This window comes from Mustelus asterias, chromosome 21 (genome assembly GCF_964213995.1).
Source record: "Mustelus asterias chromosome 21, sMusAst1.hap1.1, whole genome shotgun sequence".
Lineage (NCBI taxonomy): Eukaryota > Metazoa > Chordata > Chondrichthyes > Carcharhiniformes > Triakidae > Mustelus > Mustelus asterias.
This window is the reverse complement of record NC_135821.1, coordinates 4,684,901-4,711,017: the sequence shown is the minus strand read 5'-3', so window position 1 is coordinate 4,711,017 and position 26,117 is coordinate 4,684,901. Positions and strand designations below refer to the sequence as shown.

General features: G+C 45.0%; 4 protein-coding genes across 4 annotated transcripts; all 4 read left to right on the top strand.

Annotated features, from left to right (window-relative positions):
* The first annotated feature begins 2,468 nt into the window (after window positions 1–2,468).
* LOC144508874 (ferritin, heavy subunit-like) lies at window positions 2,469–4,317 on the top strand. The gene is made up of 4 exons (XM_078237089.1): window positions 2,469–2,570; window positions 3,248–3,394; window positions 3,746–3,871; window positions 4,171–4,317. The coding sequence occupies exons 1-4, from the start codon at window positions 2,469–2,471 to the stop codon at window positions 4,315–4,317; spliced, it is 522 nt and encodes a 173-aa protein (XP_078093215.1).
* A 5,848-nt stretch (window positions 4,318–10,165) lies between these two features.
* Window positions 10,166–12,359, top strand: LOC144508873 (ferritin, heavy subunit-like). The gene is made up of 4 exons (XM_078237087.1): window positions 10,166–10,270; window positions 11,290–11,436; window positions 11,767–11,892; window positions 12,213–12,359. Exons 1-4 carry the CDS (start codon window positions 10,169–10,171, stop codon window positions 12,357–12,359), a joined length of 522 nt encoding a protein of 173 aa, XP_078093213.1. The 5' UTR covers window positions 10,166–10,168.
* Window positions 12,360–15,954: 3,595 nt separating this feature from the next.
* LOC144508872 (ferritin, heavy subunit-like) lies at window positions 15,955–18,845 on the top strand. Its single transcript, XM_078237086.1, has 4 exons — window positions 15,955–16,056; window positions 17,696–17,842; window positions 18,245–18,370; window positions 18,699–18,845. The coding sequence occupies exons 1-4, from the start codon at window positions 15,955–15,957 to the stop codon at window positions 18,843–18,845; spliced, it is 522 nt and encodes a 173-aa protein (XP_078093212.1).
* Window positions 18,846–22,613: 3,768 nt separating this feature from the next.
* LOC144508871 (ferritin, heavy subunit-like) lies at window positions 22,614–24,801 on the top strand. Its single transcript, XM_078237085.1, has 4 exons — window positions 22,614–22,715; window positions 23,575–23,721; window positions 24,066–24,191; window positions 24,655–24,801. Exons 1-4 carry the CDS (start codon window positions 22,614–22,616, stop codon window positions 24,799–24,801), a joined length of 522 nt encoding a protein of 173 aa, XP_078093211.1.
* Window positions 24,802–26,117: the final 1,316 nt, after the last annotated feature.

Sequence of the window (26,117 nt, the reverse complement as noted above, 5' to 3'; positions counted from 1 at the left end):
GACAAGATGGCATATTCCCAGGGATAAGGACAGGAGGCCTGAGCTTTCTTCCAATCGGAACCTAGATGAAGGAATAGCGATGACGGAGTTGGGTGTCACAGTAAATGGTGTACAGAGAAGCAAAAGGGACATTAATGGATTCAGGTACAAAGCTGGCAGAGAGTTCAGAGTGAGGTGTCCACTTTGGATCAAGAAAGTAAAATACTGCAGCTGCTGGAAATCTGAAATAAAAACAGGCAAAGCTCAGTAGGTCTGACAGCGTCTGTGCAGAGAGAAACAGAGTTAATGTTTTGAGTTCAATGTAACTCTTCAGAAATGTCAACTTGCAACGTCAGCATTGAAGCTGTGTTTGCTCAATGAAGCGGAAGGAACTGAAGGAGAGCGGGGACATTATGGGATTTCTCGACAGAAACTATTCAAAACTAGGGGACTGGCGCACAAGTGAATGGAAAATGCTCCTAGAATTGGAGTCTTCACCTCAGTGCGGCTGGAATATAAAGGGATGGGTCTTTGTCTCTCGTTGTAGAAAGTGAGTTTGAGCTGATAGTTCCATCCTGATTTGGGGTGACATCACCGTTCCTTCACTGTCGCTGGGGAAAAATTCCTGGAATTCCCTCAACACGACAGGTGGACCTACATCACAGGGACTGCAGCGGGTTCAGGAAGGCAGCTCACCCACCACCACCTCGAGGGCAACTAGGGACGGGCAATAAACACTGGGCCTCGCCAGCGACGCCCACGTCCTTGTGAAAGAATATTTCAAACCCACATCTGGAGCAGTGGGTTCAGTTTCTTGTTATTCTCTCAGGGGGTGTGGGAGCCGCTGGCTGGGCCCGCATTTATTCCCCATCACTAACTGCCCCTGAATTGAGTGTCTCACTCGGCCATTTCAGAGAGCAGTTAATGATCAACCCCTGTGGCTCTGGAGTCACATGTAGGCCAGACTGGGTAAGGATGGCAGATTTCCTCCCCTAAAAGAGACATCAATGAACCAGGTGGACTTTTACCGCAATTGGAAATAGTTCCATGGTTACCACAGCACATTGGCACAGTGGGTTATCACTGCTGCCTCACAGTGCCTGGGACCCGGGTTCGATTCCCGGCTCGGGTAGCTGTCTGTGTGGAGTCTGCACGTTCTCCCCGTGTCTGCGTGGGTTTTCTCCGGGTGTCCCGGTTTCCTCCCACAGTCCAAAGATGTGCAGGTTAAGTGGATTTGCCATGATCAATAGGCAAGGTTAGAGGGATAGGGTGCTCTTTTGGAGGGATGGTGCAAACTTGATGGGCCGAATGGCTTCCTTCTGCACTGTAGGGATTCTATGAACAGCATGGATTCTATGGGGTAGCACGGTGGCACAGTGGTTAAGCACTGCTGTCTCACAGCGCCAGGGACCCGGTTCAATTCCTGGCTTGAGTCACTGTGCAGAGTCTGCATGTTCTCCCCATGTCTGCGTGGGTTTCCTCCGGGTGCTCCGGTTTCCTCCCACAGTCTGAAAGACGTGCTGGTTAGGGTGCATAGGCCGCGTTAAATTCTCCCTCAGTGTACCCGAACAGGCGCCGGAGTGTGGCAACTGGGGGATTTTCACAGTAACTTCATTGCGGTGTTAATGTAAGCCGACCTGTGACGCTAATAAATAAACATTTTAAAAAACCCATACTGAGATCAGCTTTCAAATCCAGATTTTTGTGAATTAATTGAATTTCTAAATCCCACCGGTTGCCTGGGTGGGATTTCAATCCGTGTTGAGCTTCAGCTTCAGGGCCCCTGGATTGAAAGTCGGGTGACCTTACCGACATTGTCACCGTCTCCCCACCCACCCCAATAATCTGACCTTGTAGCGGGAGCCCGGCAGCGTGAGCAGAATGCTAGGATCATCTCGCATCCCATCAGGAATAGAATGGAATAAGGGGCGATTGTCATTGAGCTATTGAGGGCCATTCATGGGGTAGAGGGAGGGAAGTGATTTCCTTGGCCGGGGAAGTCCAGGGCAGAGACAGTTTGATCTCACAATGAGAGCTGGCCTGTTATGGGGTGATGGTAAGAAGCACATCTTCACACAGAAGCTGCTGCAATCCTGGGCCTTGCTCACCCTAAATGTTGGCATGGACGTTAGCTATTTGTTAGGCAAGGGCATGATGGGATAGGTGAGCCAATAGAGTTGAAATGAGATCAGGCATGATATAAAGGAATGGTGGGATAGGCTTGAGGGACCGATTGGCCTCCTCCTGTCCTGATGCTCTGAGTCATCCACACCTGCCTGTATTCCACCGCTCTGATTGGCTTGGGATATCACACCCCACCATGATTGGTGCCTTTATTGATGGAAGACTCCTGATTGGCTGTCAGGGATTGTCAATCACCGTTGGTGATGTCATTCCCAGTTTGAATGCAGGATGTCCCAGTGGTATAAATACAAGAGCGTGTGGCTAAACAGGTCACCTTGTTTGAGTTATCGTCCAGTGAGAGTACAATGGCTTCCCAAGTGTGTCAGAACTACCATAAGGACTGTGAGGATGCTGTTAACAAGCAGATCAACCTGGAGCTCTATTCCTCCTATGTTTACCTCTCCATGGTGAGGCTTTGTGATTTTTGGGGTTTAAATTTAAAATAATGGTCTGGTTGTGCTCTGAGCAGGTGCAATATCTTTGCCAATGAATTTGGCTTTGAATGATAGTTCTTGCTGATAAATCTCATTGAGGGACAAGATCTTGTTAACAGACTGCTCCCTGTCTAATAATGTGACCTGATTCTGAAGAGTTTCCATCTGAAACAGGCTCCATGAAGTTTCCAACAGAAGACTCATCTTTCTTTAAGCTCTTACTTAGTCAATGCAGAGTGGACTGGGCAACCCTGAATCTATCCCCTTGGTGGATTCATGAGCTGCATGAATCTAATTGAATTATCCAACTTGAATGGAAGTAATCTAATTGGGTGACCACTTATAAATGTTCTCCTCCCTCTGCCATTCTAAATGGGTAAATCCTGTTGTGTTGAACTTTCCTTCTCCCAAGGTGAAATCATTCCAGGAGCAATGAATTGGATTAAATTGAAGTTTTTCTACTTTAAGCATTGATTTCTAAAATCTCCATGGTGGGGGAGAAGGAAAGAATGTCCCACTATTGGATTAAACATGGGCTGATGGTTGAAGCTAAACTTGAGCCCATTTCTGAGTAAGGAAATGACCTGCGATGCTTGTTCTAAATTCCAAGTGGCCCATGGATAATCTCTGCTCTGACTCTTTACCCACAGTCCTCTTACTTTGACCGGGATGATGTTGCCCTGAGTCACTTTGCTGAGTTCTTCAAGGAGCAGTCACATGAGGAACGGGAACACGCTGAGAAACTGATGGAATTCCAGAATAAACGTGGAGGCAGACTCATCCTGGAGGATGTCAAGGTTGGATTCTGTCTTGATGTCACCTTATTTTTCTTAAATAGTTGTTTATTTTCCCACAGCATCCTTGGGTTCCTGCTGCCTAGTGTTGACCTGAGAATGGGTGCATGATGAGTTGGTGTGGCTTTGACCTTTGGATCACCCTGAACTAATGGCTAAAGCAACAGTAAATGGGGTTCTGGGCTGTAAACCGGCTTAAACTTTGGGCTCTGGTGCAGAGAATGTGCTTCCAATTAAAATAATTTGAGAATGGGCTTTGATTCTACCCCTGTTGCCTTCAGTTGATGGATGGATGTAATGGTTTCCAAGGTAACATCCCATGGCACTAATGAAACCTATTATGTGCCCTTTCAGAAGCCAGAGCAGGATGAGTGGGGCAATGGTCTGGAGGCCATGCAGAGAGCTCTGCAGATGGAGAAGAATGTGAACCAGAGTCTGCTGGATCTGCACAAACTCTCCTCTGGGAACACCGACCCTCATGTAAGTTGGATGTTGATACTGGAATCTGCCCTTCACAGTTGCTGAGTCTGAGCTTTCACAGTTGCTGAGTCCATCCAAATCTTGGATCTGCATCACTGAATGTTTCCCAAGGCATTTGGATTCTGAGACCTCTGTTTCTTGAGGCACTCTCTCCCAGTTTAATGGAATTGTGATTTGCTACTTATACACACTAACTAAAATTACCCACTTGAAATACTTTCCCCATCCACCCAGTGCAACTTGAGGGTAACTCACTCCTGGAATAGATCTTCCATGTTTCTCCTGTCTTTCCTTTCCAGCTGTGTGACTTCCTGGAGACTCACTACTTGGATGAACAAGTGAAGATGATCAAGAAGCTTGGAGATCACATCACCAACCTGAAGAGACTGGGAGCCCCTGAGAATGGCATGGGAGAGTACCTGTTTGACAGGCTCACCCTCAACTGACTGGGATTCTAATGGAAACATCAATTTTGCTGCATTTGAAAATAAAATCATTGTCTCTGTATAATTCTGTAGCTGATTTCATTATTTTGCAATATTTGATTTCTTTTAATCCCAGGACAATTACTCTGATTCTGAAACTGCACATTTCTAACACAATGTGGTTTCCCCTCAGCTGTGGGTGAAATGCCATGGTGTTGTACTGAATGTAATATCAAACCTTTCCCAGTGTGGTGAATCTCTGCTTCAGATTCATCTGTCAGGGAAGGAAGATATCCTGTACAGGAGTGTCTCTAACCCCTCACCGTATTGTTGCGGGTAACTATTGAGCAGCAGGTTCACATTACTTAATTTTTGGGTCTGAGTGAATACAGAATTAGCTAGCTAAAACATTCCACTTCAAAGAAGTGAATTCTTTCCTCCCAATCATGTCTGAAGCTGAACAGGTGCCAGAGTGTGGCGAACAGGAGATTTTCACAGTAACTTCATTAGTGTGAATGTAAACTTTACTTTGTAATTAACAAACTTGGCCAAAGGTGTTCCCAGATCAGACGTGACGTTCACGAGGGGCCACGGGCTCAAGGTGAGAGGGGTGAAGTATAACTCAGATATTAGAGGGATGTTTTTTACACAGAGGGTGGTGGGGGCCTGGAATGCGCTGCCAAGTAGGGTGGTGGAGGCAGGCACGCTGACATCGTTTAAGACTTACCTGGATAGTCACATGAGCAGCCTAGGAATGGAAGGATACAAACGATTGGTCTAGTTGGACCAATGAGCAGCACAGGCTTAGAACCATAGAAAATTACAGCTCAGAAACAGGCCTTTTGGCCCTTCTTGTCTGTGCCGAACCATTTTATGCCTAGTCCCACTGACCTGCACTTGGACCATATCCCTCCACACCCCTCTCATCCATGAACCCGTCCAAGTTTTTCTTAAATGTTAAAAGTGACCCCGCATTTACCACTTTATCCGGCAGCTCATTCCACACTCCCACCACTCTCTGCGTGAAGAAGCCCCCCCCTAATATTCCCTTTAAACTTTTCTCCTTTCACCCTTAAACCATGCCCTCTGGTTTTTTTTCTCCCCTAGCCTCAGTGGAAAAAGGCTTGAAGGGCCTGTTTCCCGTGCTGTACTGTTCTTTGTTCTTTGTGTTTTGGCGCCTGTTCGGGTACACTGAGGGAGAATTTAGCATAGCCAATGCACCCTAACCAGCACGTCTTTTGGACTGTGGGAGGCAGCAAGAGCAGGCAGAGGCAACCTAGGGAGAATGTGCAGACCCTGCACAGACAGTGACCCAAGCTGGGAATCAAACCTAGGTCCCTGGTGGTGTGAGACAGCAGTGCTAATCATAAAACACTGGATTTCTCTTTGCAGCTCATTTTGGTGGGGTTAAAACTCCATGCTTTAGTGACGAGTTCTTTTTGAATGTGTCCCATTAAAAGAGTTTCACTTTCCCAACTCATTTACTGGTATTTTGCTCCTCACTAAAAAGGGATGAGCAGAAATAAGCCATTTGGCCCATCAAGTCTGCTCTGCCATTCAACAAAATAACATATTCCTCCATTCCACTTTCCTGCCTAATCTTCGCCCTCAATTCGTTATGCTAATTAAAAATCTCAGCCTTGAAGATATTGACCCAACGTCTGTGGCAAAGAATTCCACAGATTCACTACCCTCTGAGAAGAAATTCCTTCTCATCTGTTTTAAGGGGACACCCATTTATTCTGAGATTATGTCCTCCAGTCCCAGACTCACCCACAAAGAGAAACAACCTCAGCATCTACCCTGTCAAACCCCCCAGAGAATACGATGTGTCTCAATAAGGTCATCTCTCACTCTTCTAAACTGCAATGAGTGCAGCTCAAACTCTCCTCATGAGAAAATACCTCCAATCCCAGGATCAATCTAGTGAACCTTCTCTGGACTGCCTCCAATGCCAGTACATCTTTAGATAAGGAGACCAAAACAGTTCACGGTATCCCAGGTATTTTGTAGAGTTTTAGCAAGAAATCCCTGTTTTTACACTCTATTCCCTTTGAATTAAAGGCCAACGTTCCGTTTGCCTTCCCTATTACCTGCTGAACTTGCAGGCTAGCTTTTCGTGATTTATACACGAGCGCCCCCAAATCCCTCTGCTGGAGCTTTCTGCAGTCTTTCGCCATTTAAATAATACTCAGCTTTATTCTTCCTACCAAAGTGCCTCACTTCGCATTTTCCTACTTTATATCCCATTCGCCAGATTCACTCATCTAACCTGTCTGACGCCTCAGTCTCTTTCAATCATTTGGGGCCATGATGTGGAGATGCCGGCATTGGACTTGGGTAAGACGTCCCATAAGAATGTAGGAACTAGGAGCAGGAGTAGGCCATCTGGCCCCTCGAGCCTGGCTGATCTTTATGTGGACTCAGCTCCACTTACTTGCCTGCTCACCATAACCCTTAATTCCTTTACTGTTCAAAAATTTATCTATCCTTGCCTTAAAAACATTCAACGAGGCAGCCTCAACTGCTTCACTGGGCAGGGAATTCCACAGATTCACAACCCTTTGGGTGAAGAAGTTCCTCCTCAACTCAGTCCTAAATCTGCTTCCCTTATTTTGAGGCTATGCCACCTAGTTCTAGTTTCACCCGCCAGTGGAAACAACTTCCCTGCTTCTATCTTATCTATTCACATCATAATCCTATATGTTTCTATAAGATCTCCCCTCATTCTTCTGAATTCCAATAAGTATAGCCCCAGCCTACTCAGTCTCTCCTCATGACCCTCTCAACTCAGGAGTCTCACAACACCAAATTGAAATCCAACAAGTTTATTTGGAATCACGAGCTTTCGGAGCATTGTTCCTTTATCAGCTGAATCATTTGGGGTCAATAGTGTGAGAGTTCAGTGTGGACGTGTTTTGAACCAAATCCCCTGCCTTTACCCTCAACAGTTTCTTCAATGTATTTATTAACGGGGATCCAACTGTGCTCAACTTCCAGTTGCAAACTCGATGCCGATTATATTGTGAACTCTGACCCTGAGAGAACGCTATCGGATTCAGTGTGAGGAAAGACAAAGAAACCAATCACAATGACATCACTGGCAAAGCTCCACAGAATGGATTATTAGGAAAATTGGATGCAGCCTTTGGATATTGTTGGGAATGGGTCGGGTCTCGAAGATGGAGTAGGGAGAATGGACGCTCACTCCAATTGGCAGGGTGGGTCTGGTCATCTTCCCTGGGATTGGCACAGGGTCCTCCACATTTCATTGTCTTTATAAATGACATAGATAAGCGAATCGAGAGCCATATATTCAACTCTGCTGATGGCATTAGGGTGGGTGGCACAGTAAAAAGCACCAATGGGAGAGAAGCTGCAGCAGACATTGATAAAGCAAGGGTGAAAAACAGTGTCAAAAAAAGTTCAAAGAGAGGAAGTGTGAGGCCATTGACGCCATTGCCAAGAAAGATGAATCCGAATGTTTGCTAAATGTTGAGGAGCTCGGAACCCGTCTGGTTCACTAATACCCTTTAGGGAAGGAAATCTGCCGTCCTCACCCGGTCTGGCCTACACGTGACTCCAGAGCCACAGCAATGTGGTTGACTCTCAACTGCCCTCTGAAATGGCCGAGCGAGACACTCAGTTCAAGGCAACTAGGGTTGGGCAATAAATGCTGGCCCAGCCAGCGACGCACATGTCCCACAAATGAATTTTTAAAAACTGAGGGGGAAGAGAGGGGTTTGGGGTCCATGTATGAATGAGGAGTCATAGAGTTTGTAGAGGTTTACAGCATGGAAACAGGCCCTTCGGCCCAACTTGACAATGCTGCCTATTTTTAAACACTAAACTAATCCCAATTGCCCGCATTTGGCCCATATCCCTCTATACCCATCGTACCCATGTAACTATCTAAATGCTTTTTAAAAGACAAAATTGTATCCGCCTCTACTACTATGTCTGGCAGCTTGTTCCAGACACTCACCACCTTCTGTGTGAAAAAATTGCCCCTCTGGACACTTTTGTATCTCTCCCCTCTCACCTTAAACCTATGCCCTCTAGTTTTAGACTCCCTACCTTTGGAAAAAGATATTGGCTATCTAGCTGATCTGTGCCACTCATTATTTTATAGACCTCTATAAGATCACCCCATCAGCCTCCTATGCTCCAGAGAAAAAAGCCACAGTCTATCCAGCCTCTCCTTATAACTCAAACCATCAACTCCCGGTAGCATCCCAGTAAATCTTTTCTGCACTCTTTCTAGTTTAATAATATCCTTTCTATAATAGGGTGACCAGAACTGCACACAGTATTCCAAATGTGGCCTTACCAATATCTTGTACAACTTCAACAAGCCATCCCAACTCCTGTATTCAATGTTCTGACCGATGAAACCAAGCATGCCGAATGCCTTCTTCACCAGTCTGTCCACCTGTGACTCGACTTTCAAAGAGCTATGAACCTGTACCCCTAGATGTCTTTGTTCTGTAACTCTCCCCAATGTCTTACCGTTAACTGAGTAAGTCCTACCCTGGTTCAACCTACCAAAATGCATCACCTCGCATTTGTCTAAATTAAACTCCATCTTCCATTCGTCAGCCCACTGGCCCAATTGATCAAGATCCTGTTGCAATCGGAGATAACTTTCTTCACTGTCCACTATGCCACCAATCTTGGTGTCATCTGCAAACTTACTAACCATGCCACCTATATTCTCATCCAAATCACTAATTTAAATGACAAATAACAGTGGACCCAGCACTGATCCCTGAGGCACACCGCTGGTCACAGGCCTCCAGTTTGAAAAACAACCCTCTACAACCACCCTCTGGCTTCTGTCAAGAAGCCAATTTTGTATCCATTTGGCTACCTCACCCTGGATCCCGTGAGATTTAACCTTATGCAACAACCTACCATGCGGTACCTTGTCAAAGGCCTTGCTAAAGTCCATGTAGACAACATCAACTGCACTGCCCTCATCTACCTTCTTGGTTACCCCTTCAAAAAACTCAATCAAATTTGTGAGACATGATTTTCCACTCGAGTAGTGGGATTTACAATTCATCTACAGAAGTCACTAAAATCAAATTGAAATGACAAATAAAATTTCAGTCTTCATCTCAAGGAATATCAAGAAGTGAAGGCTCTGCTCCAGTTGCGAGTTAGAGAACATCTAGAACATTCCTTTCTGATATATTCGCTGTGGAGGGACAGCTCAAAATACCAGAATGATACCAGGGATGAAGGGGTTAAATCATGAGTAGTTTAAAAAGTTAAAAAAAAACAGGAAATTATTATAATTGAGGATTGGACAAAGTAGATAGAGAGAAACTATTTCCTTTGGAACAGTCGCTATAATCTTATTAAATCTTGGCCATTTACGACTGACACTAAGAAGCTTCTCTTCACAAACCGGAAAATGGAAATCTAGCCAAACCCTTCCTAAAACATTGGGAACAGCTAAATATTTCAAAGCTGAGCTTCTTGGGTTTTTGTTAGGTAAGGGGATGAAGACATATGGAACCCAAGTGGACGAATAAGATGCACATTAGCAATATTGTAATTGAATGATGGAACAGGTTTGAGGGGCTGAATGGCCTCCTCCTCTTCCTCTATTCTCATCATAGAATAATCAACCAAACCTGCCTGCATTCCAGAGCTCTGATTGGCTCTGGGTATCACACACTCCACCCCCTCTCCCTCATTGGTGCCTGGATTCATGGCCAATTCCTGATTGGCTGTCAGAGATTGTCAATCAGTATTGGTGCTGTCATTGCTGGTTTGGATGCAGGATGTCCCAGTGGTATAAATACAAGAGCTTGTGTTAGGAAGGGGTAGTTGCAGAACTTCCTACATTGAAGTAATAGTGAAGATGGCTTCCCAAGTGTGTCAGAACTACCACAAGGACTGTGAGGATGCTGTTAACAAGCAGATCAACCTGGAGCTCTATTCCTCCTATGTTTACCTCTCCATGGTGAAGTTTTGTGATTTTGGGGGTTTAAATTTAAAATAATGGTCTGGTTGTGCTCTGAGCAGGTGCAATATCTTTGCCAATGAATTTGGCTTTAAATTATAGTTCTTGCTGATAAATGTTATTGAGGGACAAGATCTTGTTACCAGACTCAGAATTGACCCGATTCTGAAGTGTTTCCGTCTGAAACAGGTTCCATGAAGTTTCCAACTTTAATGTAACAAAGCCAATGTGCAGAGTGGACTAGGTGTCCAATCTCCTTTGGAGGATTCATCTTTATTGGGGAATGGAGGATTCATGATGTGTGAATCTAGTCAAATAGATGGATAGAAGTAATTAACTTTAATTGGGTCACCACTTTGTACTGAATTGATAACTTGTGTTTTTCTCCCTCTACCATTCTAAAATGGGTAAACCCTTTTTGTGCTGACTTTCTCTTCCCCAAGACTAAATCATTTCCAAACCAAGAATTGGATTAAACTGAATTGGAAAGAATCATTTTCCACTTGGATTTTAAAATCCCCACTGTGGGGAGAGATGGGGGAAGAATGTCCCACTGTTGCATTAAGCGTGGGCTGAATGAAGCAAAACTTCAGCCCCTTCCTTATTAAAACTTATAGAAAACTGGATAGAGTGGATGTGGGGAAGAGGTTTCTGTTACTGGGTGTACTAGGATCATGGGGCATAGCCTCTGAGTGAAGAGTTAACTCTGGAACTGAGATGAGGAGGAATTTCTTCAGCCAGAGAATGGTGAATCTGTGGCATTTATTGCCACAGAAGGCTGTGGAGGCCAGGTCATTGAATGCATTTGAGGCAGAAATAGGTTCTTCATTGGTAAGGGGATAATGGGTTTGAGAAATTTATTAGCCATGATTAAATGCTGGAGCAGACTCAATGGGCTAAACGGCCTAATCCTGCTACTATATCTTGGTGCTCTTTCTGAGTAAGTAAATGATTTGCAGTGATTGTTCTGACTTCCAAGTGAACCATAAATAAGCTCTGATCTGACTCTTTACCCTCAGTTCTCTTACTTTGATCGGGATGATGTTGCCCTGAGTCACTTTGCTGAGTTCTTCAAGGAGCAGTCACATGAGGAACGGGAATATGCTGAGAAACTGATGGAATTCCAGGATAAACGTGGAGGCAGAGTCATCCTGGAGGATGTCAAGGTTTTCTTTTGCTCCACTTCACTGGTTTGTTTTCCCACAACATCCTTGGGTTCCTACTGTCTGCCATGATTAAAACTGTCCAGTGTTAAACTGAGAATGGGTGCATGATGAGTTGGTGTGGCTTTAATCTTTGGATAACCCTGAGCTATTGGCTAAAGGCTCAGAAGAAATTGGGGAGGGGTGGTGGTTTGTGCTGTGAACTAATGGCTTAAACAGTGATTGGCTCTGGTGCATTGAATGTACTTTCCATGGATGAAATTGGGCTTTGATTCTTCCTGTCACCTTGTGTAACATTCCATGGCATTAACAAGACTATCTTTCCCCCTCCAGAAGCCAGAGCAGGATGAGTGGGGCAATGGTCTGGAGGCCATGCAGAGAGCTCTGCAGATGGAGAAGAATGTGAACCAGAGTCTGCTGGATCTGCACAAACTCTCCTCTGGGAACACCGACCCTCATGTAAGTTGGATGTTGATATTGGAATCTGTCCTTCACTTGGGGTTTCACGCGTGCAGACTGTAGATGGTGTCTGCTGTCAATAGAAACAGATCTGGATTACTTACTGTTCCCAGGGCATCTGGATCTTGAGGCCTCTGCTCTCTGAGGCACTCGTTCACTCCCAGTTTAATGGAATTGACTTGCTCTCTGGGCATATTGAGCCAGAATTGCCCTCTTCACCCAGATGCAGAACTTTGTCACCCTCCCCAGTGCCAAAAATTCTCATCCAGGAAAGATCATTGCCAATAACATCATTAATTTCTCCTGTCTTTCCTTTCCAGCTGTGTGACTTCCTGGAGACTCACTACTTGGATGAACAAGTGAAGATGATCAAGAAGCTTGGAGATCACATCACCAACCTGAAGAGACTGGGAGCCCCTGAGAATGGCATGGGAGAGTACCTGTTTGACAGGCTCACCCTCAACTGACTGGGATTTGGGAATCCTTGTTTCACTTGTGTATAGAAATAAAATCCAATTCTGCTTTCTATGGAAATAAAGTACACTACTTATCATGGAAATGTTTCTGCATAATTCACTAGCTGACTTTAATTCTTTATTACTTCGGATATGTCACTGGCAAGACCAGGATCTGGTGCAAATCCCTAATTGCACTTGAACTGAGTGGCTTGCTATGCCATTTTGGAGGGTAGTTCAGAGTCAACCATGTTTCTGAGGATGACCGATTCTTCCCTGAAAGACATGAAGGAACCAGAGTTTTCATTTTGTTCCTGGGACATGGGTCTTGCTGGCTGGCCAGCATTTACTGCCCATCTCTAGTTGCCCTTGAACTGAGTAGCTTGCTAGATCACTTCAGGGCAGTTGAGTCAACCACATTGCTGTGGCTCTGGAGTCACATGTAGGTCAGACTGGGTAAGGATGGCCGGTTTCCTTCCCTAAAGCACATGAGTGAATGAGATGAGTTTTTCCAACAATGGTTTCATGGTCAGCAGTGGGTCGTTGATTCCAGACTTTTACTGAAATCAAATTCCATCATGGCACGATTCAAACCTGGGTCCCCAGAACATTTTGCTATGTTTCTGGATTAATAGTCTAGGCCTAATACCACTAGGCCATTATCTTCCTGATGACAGTTCACAACCCTTTTGGGTGAAGTCCTAAATCTACTTCCCCCTTATTTTAGGCCATGCCCCTAGTTCTAGTTTCACCTGCCAGTGGAAACAATCTTCCTGTTTCTAATCTATTCCCTTCACAATCTTATGTTTCTATAAGATCCCCACTCGTTCCTCTGAATTCCAATGAGTATAGCCTTAGTCTCTCCTCACAAGCCAATCCTCTCAACTCCAGAGTCTCTCAACAACGGATTGAAGTCCAACAGGTTTATTTGGAATCATAAGCTTTTGGAGCATTGCTCCTTCATCAGCTGAATCATTTGGAGTCAATAGTGTGAGAGTTCAGTGTGGACGTGTTTTGAACCAAATCCCCTGCCTTTACCCTCAACAGTTTCTTCAATGAATTTATTAACGGGGATCCAATTGTGCTCAACTTCCATTTGTAAACTTGATGCTGATTATATCGTTAACTCTGACCCTGAGAGAACGCTATCAGATTCAGTGTGAGGAAAGACAAAGAAACCAATCACAATGACATCACTGGCAAAGCTCCACAGAATGGATTATTAGGAAAATTGGATGCAGCCTTTGGACATTGTTGGGAATGGGTTGGGTCTCGAAGATGGAGTAGGGAGAATGGGCGCTCAGTCCAATTGGCAGGGTGGGTCTGGTCATCTCCCCTGGGATTGGCACAGGGACCTCCACATTTCATTGTCTTTATCAATGACATAGATAAGCGAATAGAGAGCCATATATTCAACTCTGCTGATGGCATTAGGGTGGGTGGCACAGTAAAAAGCACCAATGGGAGAGAGAAGCTGCAGCAGACATTGATAAAGCAAGGGTGAAAAACAGTGTCAAAGAAAGTTCAAAGAGAGGAAGTGTGAGGTCATTGACTCTGAATCAAGAAAGATGAATCCGAATGTTTGCTAAATGTTGAGGAACTCGGAACCCGTCTGGTTCACTAATGTCCTTTAGGGAAGGAAATCTACTTTCTACTTCGTCCCCATTGATGTAGACAGGGGCATGTTCTCCTTTACGCTTCCTGAAGTCGATGACAATCTCCTTCATTTTGTTGACATTGAGGGAGAGATTATTGTTGCCGCACCAGTTCACCAGATTCTCTATCTCATTCCTGTACTCTGTCTCTTCATTCTTTGAGATCCGACCCACTACGGTGATGTCGTCAGCAAACTTGAAAATCGAATTGGAGAGGAATTTGGCTGCACAGTCATAGGTGTATAAGGTGATGCACTATCAATTACGACGCGAAGACTTCTGAGAGTGAGGGAAAACTAATAGGCTTTTATTCACAGAGAACAGGAGCACACCCTTGTAGCTGACCTGGTCTGGACTGAGGCAAGGAGGAGGGACCATCACCTTTATACCCCACTCTGTGTGGAAAGGGAGGTGTCCCAGGTGGAGAGGGAGGAGTCTCGGGCCAGGTGCAGCATGGGTGTGTCCAGGCACATACATGTAGTGACAGTGGTTCACCACGTAAAGAGTATAGCAGGGGACTGAGAACACAGCCTTGTGGGGCACCGGTGTTGAGGATGATCGTGGAGGAGGTGTTGTTGCCTATCCTTACTGATTGTGGTCTGTGAGTTAGGAAGTTTAAGATCCAGTCGCAGAGGGAGGTGCCGAGGCCCAGGCCATGGAGTTTGGAGATGAGTTTCGTGGGAATAATAGTGTTGAAGGCTGAGCTGTAGTCAATAAATAGGAGTCTGGCATAGGTGTCCTTGTTATCCAGGTGTTCTAAGGTTGAGTGCAGGGCCAGGGAAATGGCGTCAGCTGTGGACCTGTTGCGGCGGTAGGCAAACTGTAGTGGATCCAGGTAGTCCGGGAGGCTGGAATTGATTCGTGCCATGACTAATCTTTCGAAGCACTTCATAATGATGGATGTCAGAGCCACCGGATGATAGTCATTAAGGCACGCTGCTTGGTTTTTCTTAAGTACCAGGGCGGTGGTCGTCTTCTTGAAGCAGATAAGGACCTCAGATTGTTGTAAAGAGAGGTTGAAGATGTCTGCGAATACCTCCGCCAGCTGATCCGCACAGGATCTGAGTGCACGTCTGGGTACCCCATCCGGGCCAGTCGCTTTATCTACAGAAGCCAATAAAATCTAATGGGCCGTCACAAACACAAATGGAAACGACGAATAGAATTTTAGTCTTCATCTCAAGGAAAATCAAGAAGTGAAGGCTCTGCTCCAGTTGCGAGTTAGAGAACATCTAGAACATTCCATTCTGATATATTGGCTGTGAAGGGACAGCTCACATTCACCAGAATGATACCAGGGCTGAAGGGGTTAAACCATGAGGACAGTTTATGGAAATGAGTTGTGCAGTCCTTAAAACGTAAAAAAAAAGAATTTATTATAACTGAGCATTGGACAAAGTAGATAGAGAGAAACTATTTCCTTTGGAAGAGTCGCTATAATCTTATTAAATCTTGGCCATTTAAGATTGACCCAAAGAAGCTTTTCTTCACAAACCGGAAAGTGGAAATCGAGACAAACCCTCCCTAAAACATTGGGAACAACTAAACATTTCAAAGCTGAGCTTGTTGGGTTTTGTTAGGTAAGGGGATGAAGGCATCTGGAACCAAAGTGGACAAATAAGATGCACATTTGCCATAATGTAATTGAATGATGGAACAGGTTTGAGGGGCTGAATGGCCTCCTCCTCTTCCTCTATTCTCATCACAGACTAATCAACCAAACCTGCCTGCATTCCAGAGCTCTGATTGGCTCTGGGTATCACACACTCCACCCCCTCTCCCTCATTGGTGCCTGGATTCATGGCCAATTCCTGATTGGCTGTCAGAGATTGTCAATCAGTATTGGTGCTGTCATTGCTGGTTTGGATGCAGGATGTATAAATACAAGAGCTTGTGTCAGGAAGGGGCAGTTCTAGAATTTTCAAGGTGGGAGTGAGCAGTAATAGTGAAGGATGGCCTTTCAAGTGTGTCAGAACTACCACAAGGACTGTGAGGATGCTGTTAACAAGCAGATCAACCTGGAGCTCTATTCCTCCTATGTTTACCTCTCCATGGTGAGCTTTGTGATTATTGGGGTTTAAATTTAAATTAATGGTCTGGTTGTGCTCTGAGCAGGTGCAATATCTTTGCCAATGAATTTGGTTTTAAATGATAGTTCTTGCTGATAACAAGATCTTGCCCCTTGATAACATTTAACAGACTGCTTCCTGTCTGTATTGACTTGACCTGATTCCGAAGAATTTCCATCTGGAACAGACTCCGTAAAGTTTTCAACAGAGGATTCATCTTTCTTTGGCTAAGGAAAAGTTTAATGTGCAGAGTGGACTGGGCAAGCCTGAATCTCCCTCCTTGGAGGGTTCATGAGCTGCATGAATCTAATCAAATTATCCAACTTGGATGGAAGTAATCTAATTGGGTGACCACTTATGAATGTTCTCCTCCCTCTGCCATTCTAAATGGGTAAATCCTGTTGTGTTGAACTTTCCTTTCCTCAAGGTGAAATCATTCCAGGAGCAATGAATTGGATTAAATTGAAGTTTTTCTACTTAATTTGATTTATTATTGTCACATGTATTAGTGCACAATGAAAAGTATTGTTTCTTCTGTGCTAGACAGACAAAACATACTCTTAGGGAAGGCAAGGAGAGTGTGCAGAATGTAGTGTTTGTCATAGCCAGGGTGTAAAGATCAATGTAATAGAGTCTGACCGCAGCAGAGAATCTGTTCTTGAGTTGGTTGGTATGTGACTTCAGACTTTTATATCATTCCTGGTGGAAGAGAATGTCTGGGGTTTGTGGTCCTTAATTATGCTGGTTGCTTTTGAGGTAGTGGGAAATCTAGACAGTCAATGGATGGGAGGCTGATTTGTGTGATGGATTGGGCTACATTGATGACCCTTTGTAATTCCTTGTGGTCTTGGGCAGAGCAGGTGCCATACTAAGCTGTGGTACAAGCAGAAAGAATGCTTTCTATGGTGCATCTGTAAAAGTTGGTGAGAGTTGTAGCTGACATGCCAAATTTCCCTAGTTGTCTGACAGGTGTTGGTGGGTTTTCTTAACTGCAGTGTTGGAATGGGGGGGCCAGGACAGGTTGTTGGTGATCTGGACTAAAAACTTGAAGCTCTTGACCCTTTCTACTTCATCCCCATTGATGTAGACAGGGGCATGTCCTCTATGCTTCCTGAAGTAGATGACAATCTGTTTTGTTGACATTGAGGGAGAGATTATTGCCTCACAGATTCTCTATCTCATTCCTGTACTCTGAATCGTCATTGTTTGAGATCTGACCCATGATGTTGTCAGCAAACTTGAAAATTGAATTGGAGGGGAATTTGGCCCCACAATCATGTGGGGGGGCCAGTAAGGGGCTGAGAACACAACCTTGTGGGGCACTGGTATTGAGGATGATCATGGGGGAGGTGTTGCCCATCCTTACTGATTGTAGTCTGTGGGTTAGGGAGTTCAGGATCCAGTCGCAGAGGGAGGTGCTGAGGCCCAGGCCACAGTTTGGAGCTGAGTATTGAGTTTAAAATCACCATGGTGGGGGAGAAAAGAATGTCCTGTTGTTGCATTAAACATGGGCTGATGGTTGAAACTAAACTTGAGCCTATTTGAGTAAGGAAATGACCTGTGATGCTTGTTCTAAATTCCAAGTGGCCCATGTATAATCTCTGATCTGACTCTCTCCCTGCAGTTCTGTTACTTTGACCGGGATGATGTTGCCCTGAGTCACTTTGCTGAGTTCTTCAAGGAGCAGTCACATGAGGAACGGGAACACGCTGAGAAACTGATGGAATTCCAGAATAAACGTGGAGGCAGAGTCATCCTGGAGGATGTCAAGGTTGGATTCTGTTATCTTGATATCACCTTATTTTTCTACTGTTTAACTTCTTAAATGGTTTATTTTCTCACTGCATCCTTTCAGTTCTACTGTCTGCCATGATTTTTTTTTTAAACTGCCTCGTGTTGACCTGAGAATGGGTGCATGATGAGTTAGTGTGGCTTTGATCTTTGGATCATCCTGAGCAAGTGGCTAAAGGATCAATAAATGTGGAGGCTCAAAGGAAATTGGTTTCTGGGTGTAAACTGATGGCTTAAAATTGTGCTGATTGACTCTGGTGTAGGTAATGTGCTTTCAATTGGGCTTTGATTCTATCTGTCACCTTCAGTTGAGGGACAGATGTAATGGTTTCCAATGTAACATCCCATGGCACTAACGAGACCTATTTTGTCCCCCTTTCAGAAGCCAGAGCAGGATGAGTGGGGCAATGGTCTGGAGGCCATGCAGAGAGCTCTGCAGATGGAGAAGAATGTGAACCAGAGTCTGCTGGATCTGCACAAACTCTCCTCTGGGAACACCGACCCTCATGTAAGTTGGATGTTGATATGGGGAATCTGTCCTTCACTTGGGGTTTCACACGTGCAGACTGTAGATGGCTTCTGCTGTCAATAGGAACGCTGTGTAGATCTGGATTATTGATATGTTCCCAGAGCATCTGGATCTTGAGACCCATGTTCCCTGAGGCACTCGTTCACTCCCAGTTTAATGGAATTGTCTTGCTCTCTGGGCATATTGAGCCAGAATTGCTCCCTTCAACCAGATGCAGAACTTTGTCACTGTCCCCAGTGCCAAAGATTCTCATCCTGGAAAGGTCATTGTCAATAACATTAATTTCTCTCCTGTCTTTCCTTTCCAGCTGTGTGACTTCCTGGAGACTCACTACTTGGATGAACAAGTGAAGATGATCAAGAAGCTTGGAGATCACATCACCAACCTGAAGAGACTGGGAGCCCCTGAGAATGGCATGGGAGAGTACCTGTTTGACAGGCTCACCCTCAACTGACTGGGATTCTAATGGAAATATCAGCTTTACTGCATTTGAAAATAAAATCATTTTTGTCTCTGTAATTCTGTAGCTGATTGCATTATTTTGGATTATTTGATTCCTTTAAATCCCAATCCAGCTTCCAAAACGTGATCCAATTCCTGCCCAGGACAATTACACTGATTCAGAAACATGGGGGATTTCTGAAACTGCACATTTCTAACACAATGTGGTTTCCCCTCAGCTGTGGGTGAAATGCCAGCTGTTGTGGCATTGAATTCAATATCAACCCTCTTCCAGTGTGGGGAAATCTCTGCTTCAGACATCTGTCCAAGAATGACCTTCCTAATTCTGATATCTTGTACTAGACTGTCTCAAACCCCTCACCACATTGTTGAGGGTAGCGATGTACATGGAGCATTGAGTGACAGGTTCACGATGCAGCTTGATCTTGAGTGAGTGAATACAGAATTACCTTGCCAAAATACTCTGCATCCAAAGGAGTGAATTCTTTCCCCCTCATCCAGGGGGAAGGGGGTTAAACATTGGATTTCTTTTGTTGGGGTTAAAACTCCATCGTGCTTCAGTGATGAGTTCTTTTTGAATACCTTCAGTTTCCCAACTCACTGGTATTTTGCTCCCCAACTAAAAAGGAAAGAGCAGAAACAGGCCATTTGGCCCATCAAGTCTGCTCTGCCATTCAACAAGATGGTATTTATGATGATCCTCCATTCCACTTTCCTGCCTAATCTCCACCCTCTTCCTTTGATTAAAAATCTTACCTCAATCTTGAAGAAACTGAACCAACATCTCTGGTAAAGAATTCCACACATTTAACCCCCCCCCCCCTGAGAAATACCTCATCTGTTTTAAGGAGTCACCCTATTCTGCCCTCTGGTCTGAGACTCTCCCACAAGGGGAAACCAGCTCACTGCATCTACCCTGTCAAACCCTGCTGAGAATCTGATCTCTCAATAAGAGACATCTTGACAGATACATGAATAGGCAGGGATAGAGGGATACGGACTGCATAGAGGCAAAAGGTCTTTAGTTCAGAAAGGTATCAATGCATGCTTGATGGGCTGAAGGGCCTGTTCCTGTGCTGTACTGTTCTTTGTTCATGATGACAGCACAGGGAAGGTTCTAGAAAATATTTGGAGCATTGGGTTCAGCCTTTCAACATTGCTGGAATGTGGTTTGGATGTAGGGGACGGAGAGGAGGGCGAATAGATGTGCATCCTGTTGGCAGGAAGGGCCTAGTCAAATCCCCTGGGATCTGTACAGCCGCCTCCTCTCTTTATTATCTTTATAAGTGACATCGAGAATGGAATAGGCATTAGGATGGGTGGCACTGCAAATACCATCAAACAAAGAACAGTGCAGAACAGGAAGAGCCCCTTCGGCCCACCAAGCCTGCGCCAATGTAAAGTGCCTTCCTAAACTAAAGACCATTTGCCTCTACACAGTCCATATCCCTCTATCCCTGTCTATTCATGTATCTGTCAAGATGCCTCTTAAACGTTGCTATTGTAACTGCTTCTACCACCCCCTCTGGCAGCACATTCCAGGCACTTACCACCCTCTGTGTAAATAAATTGCCTCTCACATCTCCTTTAAACTTCCCTCCTTTTGTCTTCAGCCCACATCCCCTAGTAATTGACATTTCTACCCTGGGAAATAGAGTCCAACTGTCCATTCTATCCAGGCCTCTCATAATTTTATAAACTTCCATCAGGTCACCCATCAGCCTCTGTCACTCAAGTGAAAACAAACCAAGATTGCCCAATCTCCCCTCATAGCTAATACCCTCCAAACCCGGCAACATCCTGGTAAACGTTTTCTGTACCCTCTCCAAAGCCTCCATATCCTTCTGGTAGTGAGGCGACCAGAAATGTACACAATATTCCAAATGTGGCCGAACTATACAGCTGCAACATGACATGCCAATTTTTATACTCCATGCCGCGACCGATGAAAGCAAGCATGGCATACGCCTACTTGACCACCTTATCCATTTGCGTTGCCACTTTCAGGGAACTGTGGACCTGTACGCCCAGATCCCTCTGTATGATACTGCTTCTAAGGGGTCTGCCTGGGAGAGGGAAGTTGAGGAGGGCATTGTTAAAGTGATTGGGAATAACAGTACTAGACAGAGTTCAATGTGAGGTCATCCATTTTCATCCCAAAAAAAGTTAGTGTTTGCTAATTGTTGAGGAGCGAGGAAGTGTGCAGGAAGAGAGGGAGTTGGGGTCCATGTAGGAATGAGGAGCAGCGGGATTAAGGATTCATCTACAGAAACGATTAAAATCTAGTCGACAGCAACAAAAAAGAATTGAAAAGGCAAATAGAATTTTAGTTTCCATCCCACGAGAGCTGGAATATAAAGGGGAGGATGTGCTGCTCCAGTTGTTATCAGAGTTTCACTGGCTGTCTTGTCTGGAGACAATACACATCTTTTTAGCCTGTCCTGATGCTCTCTCCACTCACGTTGTTTCGTTTCTTAAAGACTTGATTAGTTGTAAGTATTCGCATTCCAACCATTATTCATGTAAATTGAGTTTGTGTCTTTATATGCTCTGTTTGTGAACAGAATTCCCACTCACCTGAAGAAGGGGCTTGGAGCTCCGAAAGCTTGTGTGGCTTTTGCTACCATATAAACCTGTTGGACTTTAACCTGGTGTTGTTAAACTTCTTACTGTGTTTACCCCAGTCCAACGCCAGCATCTCCACACCAGTTGTAAAGTACAGGATAAATCTCAGTGGGAGTTGAAGGGTCAGTCATGAGGGGACATAGGTTCAAGGTGAGGGGCAGGAGGTTTAGGGGGGATGTGAGAAAAAACCCTTTGCCCAGAGGGTGGTGAGGGTCTGGAATGTGCTGCCTGGGAGGGTGGTGGGGGCGGGATGCCTCACATCCTTTAAAAAGTACCTGGATGAGCACTTGGCACATCATAACATTCAGGGCTATGGGCCAAGTGCTGGCAGATGGGATTAGGTGGGAGTTCAGGTGTTTCTAATGTGTCGGTGCAGACTCGATGGGCCAAAGGGCCTCCTCTACGCTGCATGATTCTATAATTCTATGATTACAGTGTTCAGTTCTTTTCTGTAGCACAGATTGAACAATGTTGCCAGGTCTAAAAGGGTTCAATCATGAGGAGAGTTGGAACAGAGTTGTCTTGCATTCCCTTGTGTGAAGAAGAATAAGGGATGATAATCGTAGAGAAATGGAAGATGATAAATGGGTTTGATTCGATAGACGGAGAGAAAGGATTTCCTCTGGAACAGCAGCTAAATCTTAAGACTAGACCGTGGCCATTTTAAGGATGATGCTCGGAATAATTTCCTCACAAAAAGCAAAGTGGAAATCCAGACACTCTCTCCCTAAAACATTGGGAGGAAAGAAACATTTCAAAGCTGAGCTTGTTGGGTTTTGTTCGGTAAGGGGATGAAGACATCTGGAACCAAGGTGGACAAATGGCATTAACATTCAGAGCAGCTGTGATATAATTGGCTAGAGGGGCTGAATGGCCTCCTCCTGTTCCTACATTGCAATCATACAATCCAAATCTGCCAGCATTCCAAAGCTCTGATTGGTTCTGGGGATCACACTCCACCTCCTCTCCCTTTTTCATGGATCGATGGCAGATTCCTGATTGGTTGTCAGGGATTGTCAATCATCATTGGTGATGTCATTCCCAGTTTGAATGCAGGATGTCCCAGTGGTATAAATACAAGAGCTTGTGAGGGCAGAGGTCAGCTTGTTGTTGTGTGACTCTTATCCTCAGTGAGATGGCTTCCCAAGTGTGTCAGAACTACCACAAGGACTGTGAGGATGCTGTTAACAAGCAGATCAACCTGGAGCTCTATTCCTCCTATGTTTACCTCTCCATGGTGAGCTTTGTGTGGGGTTAGTGATCTAATTGTGTTGTGGGCAGGTAGAATTTCTCTGGGTCAGTGAGTTGGTTTTAGTGTAGTTCCTCCCAGTGAATGCCCCAGATGGGCTTTTGTTGATGGGCTTCACAGACTACCCTGTGCTCTAGAATAACTTCTGCAGTGTTTAGACCAGAAACTAATGCTAGGTCTGCATGAAGTTTCCAATAGAGGATTGATCTTGGTGTCTGAATCTGGTCAAATTATCCCAATTGCCATGGCAGCAATTATACTCAATTGGGTGATTTGAGAGCCCCAACCCTCTTTCTCCCCCCCCCCCCCGCCTTTTTTTTCTAAATGAGTAACCCCTGTTGTGTTGGATTCTGGTGGCCTCTCAATGCCAGGGACCCAGGTTTTATTCTGGCCTTGGGTCATTGTCTATGTGGCGTCTACATGTTCTCCCTGTGTCTGTGAGTTTCCTCTGGATGCTCTGGTTTCCTCCCACATTCCAGAAATGTGCAGTTTGGATACACTGGCCATGCTAGATTGCCCCTTAGTATCCAGTGATGTGTAGGTTAGATGGATTAGCTGTTGGAAATGGAAGGGAGAAAGGGCCAGGGTGGAATACTCAGTGGTGGTGTGTACCTGATGGGGCTGAATCGTCTCCTGCACTGTAGGATGCCATAAGACTGGATCCTTTCATGGTTTGAAGTATTAGTTATTAGGCCTTGTGGGATGGAAATGGGATGTAAAAAATTTAAATCCCTTAAATGAAAGGAGTTTCATTGTGAAGTCAATGGGTGAAATGTTTGCTGTTGCTATTTGCTTTGAGATTAGTCTAATTCTGACACTCCCTTTGTATTTGTGTGTCTCCCTGCAGTCTGCTTACTTTGACCGGGATGATGTTGCCCTGAGTCACTTTGCTGAGTTCTTCAAGGAGCAGTCACATGAGGAACGGGAACACGCTGAGAAACTGATGGAATTCCAGAATAAACGTGGAGGCAGACTCATCCTGGAGGATGTCAAGGTTGGATTTGTCTTTGATGCAATGTATTTTGCTTGTGGATTTTTAATACTACACCATTGGGCTCAGAGCATCTGAAGTGACAAACTTCTAGTGTTGAGTTGAGGATGGGTAGGGGATTAGTCAGTGTGGCTTTGATCACCCTGAACTTGAAAAATGTGGAGGGAAATCATTAGACAATATAAGGAGAATGATTAATGGTGCTTTCCATTACTTGGCTACTTTTAGCCAATGCACTGACTGTCCAGTATTGGCCTTTGTCACTACTGATGAAGCCTAATCTCCAGATAATCTGTTGGTTCTAACCTTTAACTGTAAGCATCACATCCTTTTGACTTTTTTTTCAGAAGCCAGAGCAGGATGAGTGGGGCAATGGTCTGGAGGCCATGCAGAGAGCTCTGCAGATGGAGAAGAATGTGAACCAGAGTCTGCTGGATCTGCACAAACTCTCCTCTGGGAACACTGACCCTCATGTAAGTTTCTCACTTCCTTTGAAGGAACTTTCTTGACCTTGATGTCCCAGAACTTGACATGTGAAGTGGTGACTCCAGACAATTCAATATTTAATGCAATTGGAGTCATACAAGACCTCTGTACACATTTCTGAGGTGGGTGGTGTAGTGGAATTTTCACTGGACTAGTAAACTAGAGACCCATGGTAATCTGGGTTCAAATCTCACCATAATGCTTAGTGAAAATTAAGTTCGCTTATGCCCTTTTTAGGGAAGGAAATCTTCTGTCCTTGCCCAGTCTGGCCTACTTATGACTCCAGAGCTACAGCAATGTAGTTGACTCTTAAATGTTTAACACTGATAAATGCATTGAATCAAATCCACCAACTCCAATTTTTGGGTTACTGGTACTAGCTACTGCAGACAAGTTGCAGGGAGGGTGATTCAATTTATTTCCTGAGGTAACTTTTTTACTTTCTTGCAGCTGTGTGACTTCCTGGAGACTCACTACTTGGATGAACAAGTGAAGATGATCAAGAAGCTTGGCGATCACATCACCAACCTGAAGAGACTGGGAGCCCCTGAGAATGGCATGGGAGAGTACCTGTTTGACAGGCTCACCCTCAACTGACTGGGATTTGGCAATCCCACTTGTTCAGCATTGTAGAAATGAAGAGTGAGCCAATGAGTGCTTGGTGTTTAATTCTCCTGTTCCTGAATATGAAATAAAAATGTTCACCATTGAGCTGGTTTTGTTCACTTGTGAAGATTCCCAGCAGTAACATCTCTCGGTGGTTTCCCTCATTCCCCCTTCCATATTTCTTTGGGGTGGCAGTGGTTAGCACTGCTGCCTCAGTGCCAAGAATCTGGGTCCAATTCCCAGCTTGTCTCACTCGAGTCTTCAGTTCTCCCATGTTGGTGTGGGTTTCCTCCCACAGTCCAACAGAAGTGCAGGTTGGGTTGGTTGTGCAAAATCGACCTGGTGCTAGGGTAAATGTATGGTGTTATGGGGATAGGGCCTGGGTAGGATTGCCAGTGGACATGATGGGCCAAATGGCCTCCTTCTGCACTGTAGGGATTCTAAGATTAGAACCTGAGTGCAGAAGGAGAGTCTGCACTGACTGTTTTGCCCAAGCCCCCTCCCTTGATTTCAATGTTTGTTTTGGGGGGGGGGAGGGGGGAGGAGAGAGAAGAGGAGTTGTCTGTTTAAAAGATTATTTCCCCAGCCATTGGGACATGAGTGAAGTTTTCTCTGGCAGGGGTGAATTGGTGCCTTGATTCAAGTGTGTAACTCCAGGTAATTGTTGCAATGCCTTTGTTCAGAAACATCACATGTTGCTCATTAGGCTGAATATAGAACAGCATTGGCCACTCCAGATGGGTTGTGCATCAGGTGATACATCAGCTTCTGGATCTGAAATGGGCATTACATGCAATGCTGTAAAATGTCTGCTCTACCATATTGTTCTTGGGATCTGGATGCTGCAAGGCCAGCATTTGCTCTCCTTCCTCACTGCCCTTGAGTTGAGGGGCTTGCTAGGCCATGAGGTCACCTGAGCTGGGCTGAGAGGTGGCAAATGGAGTTTAATGCGGAAAAGTGTGAGGTGATTCACTTTGGAAGTGGTAACAGGAATACGGAGTACTGGGCTAATGGTAAGATACTTGGTTGTGTGGATGAACAGAGGGATCTGGGTGTCCATGTGCATAGATCCCTGAAAGTTGGCACCCAGGTTGATGGGGTTGTTAAGAAGGCATACGGTGTGTTAGCTTTTATTGGTAGAGGGATTGATTTTTGGAGCCAGGAGGTCATGCTGCAACTGTACAAAACTCTGGTGTGGCCGCATTTGGAGTATTGCGTACAGTTCTGGTTGCCGTATTAAAGGAAAGACGTGGAAGTGTTGGAAAGGGTGCAGAGGAGATTTACCAGGATGTTGCCTGGTATGGTGG

Excerpts from the sequence above, each read along its gene's own strand:
- LOC144508871 (XM_078237085.1), top strand. The coding sequence starts at position 22,614 with ATGGCTTCCCAAGTGTGTCAGAACTACCACAAGGACTGTGAGGATGCT. Across the intron at positions 23,722-24,065 it reads TCATCCTGGAGGATGTCAAG|AAGCCAGAGCAGGATGAGTG; the intron begins GTTGGATTTGTC and ends CTTTTTTTTCAG. Across the intron at positions 24,192-24,654 it reads CTGGGAACACTGACCCTCAT|CTGTGTGACTTCCTGGAGAC; the intron begins GTAAGTTTCTCA and ends ACTTTCTTGCAG.
- LOC144508873 (XM_078237087.1), top strand. The coding sequence starts at position 10,169 with ATGGCTTCCCAAGTGTGTCAGAACTACCACAAGGACTGTGAGGATGCT. Across the intron at positions 11,437-11,766 it reads TCATCCTGGAGGATGTCAAG|AAGCCAGAGCAGGATGAGTG; the intron begins GTTTTCTTTTGC and ends TTCCCCCTCCAG. Across the intron at positions 11,893-12,212 it reads CTGGGAACACCGACCCTCAT|CTGTGTGACTTCCTGGAGAC; the intron begins GTAAGTTGGATG and ends TTTCCTTTCCAG.
- LOC144508874 (XM_078237089.1), top strand. The coding sequence starts at position 2,469 with ATGGCTTCCCAAGTGTGTCAGAACTACCATAAGGACTGTGAGGATGCT. Across the intron at positions 2,571-3,247 it reads CCTATGTTTACCTCTCCATG|TCCTCTTACTTTGACCGGGA; the intron begins GTGAGGCTTTGT and ends CTTTACCCACAG. Across the intron at positions 3,395-3,745 it reads TCATCCTGGAGGATGTCAAG|AAGCCAGAGCAGGATGAGTG; the intron begins GTTGGATTCTGT and ends GTGCCCTTTCAG.
- LOC144508872 (XM_078237086.1), top strand. The coding sequence starts at position 15,955 with ATGGCCTTTCAAGTGTGTCAGAACTACCACAAGGACTGTGAGGATGCT. Across the intron at positions 17,843-18,244 it reads TCATCCTGGAGGATGTCAAG|AAGCCAGAGCAGGATGAGTG; the intron begins GTTGGATTCTGT and ends TCCCCCTTTCAG. Across the intron at positions 18,371-18,698 it reads CTGGGAACACCGACCCTCAT|CTGTGTGACTTCCTGGAGAC; the intron begins GTAAGTTGGATG and ends TTTCCTTTCCAG.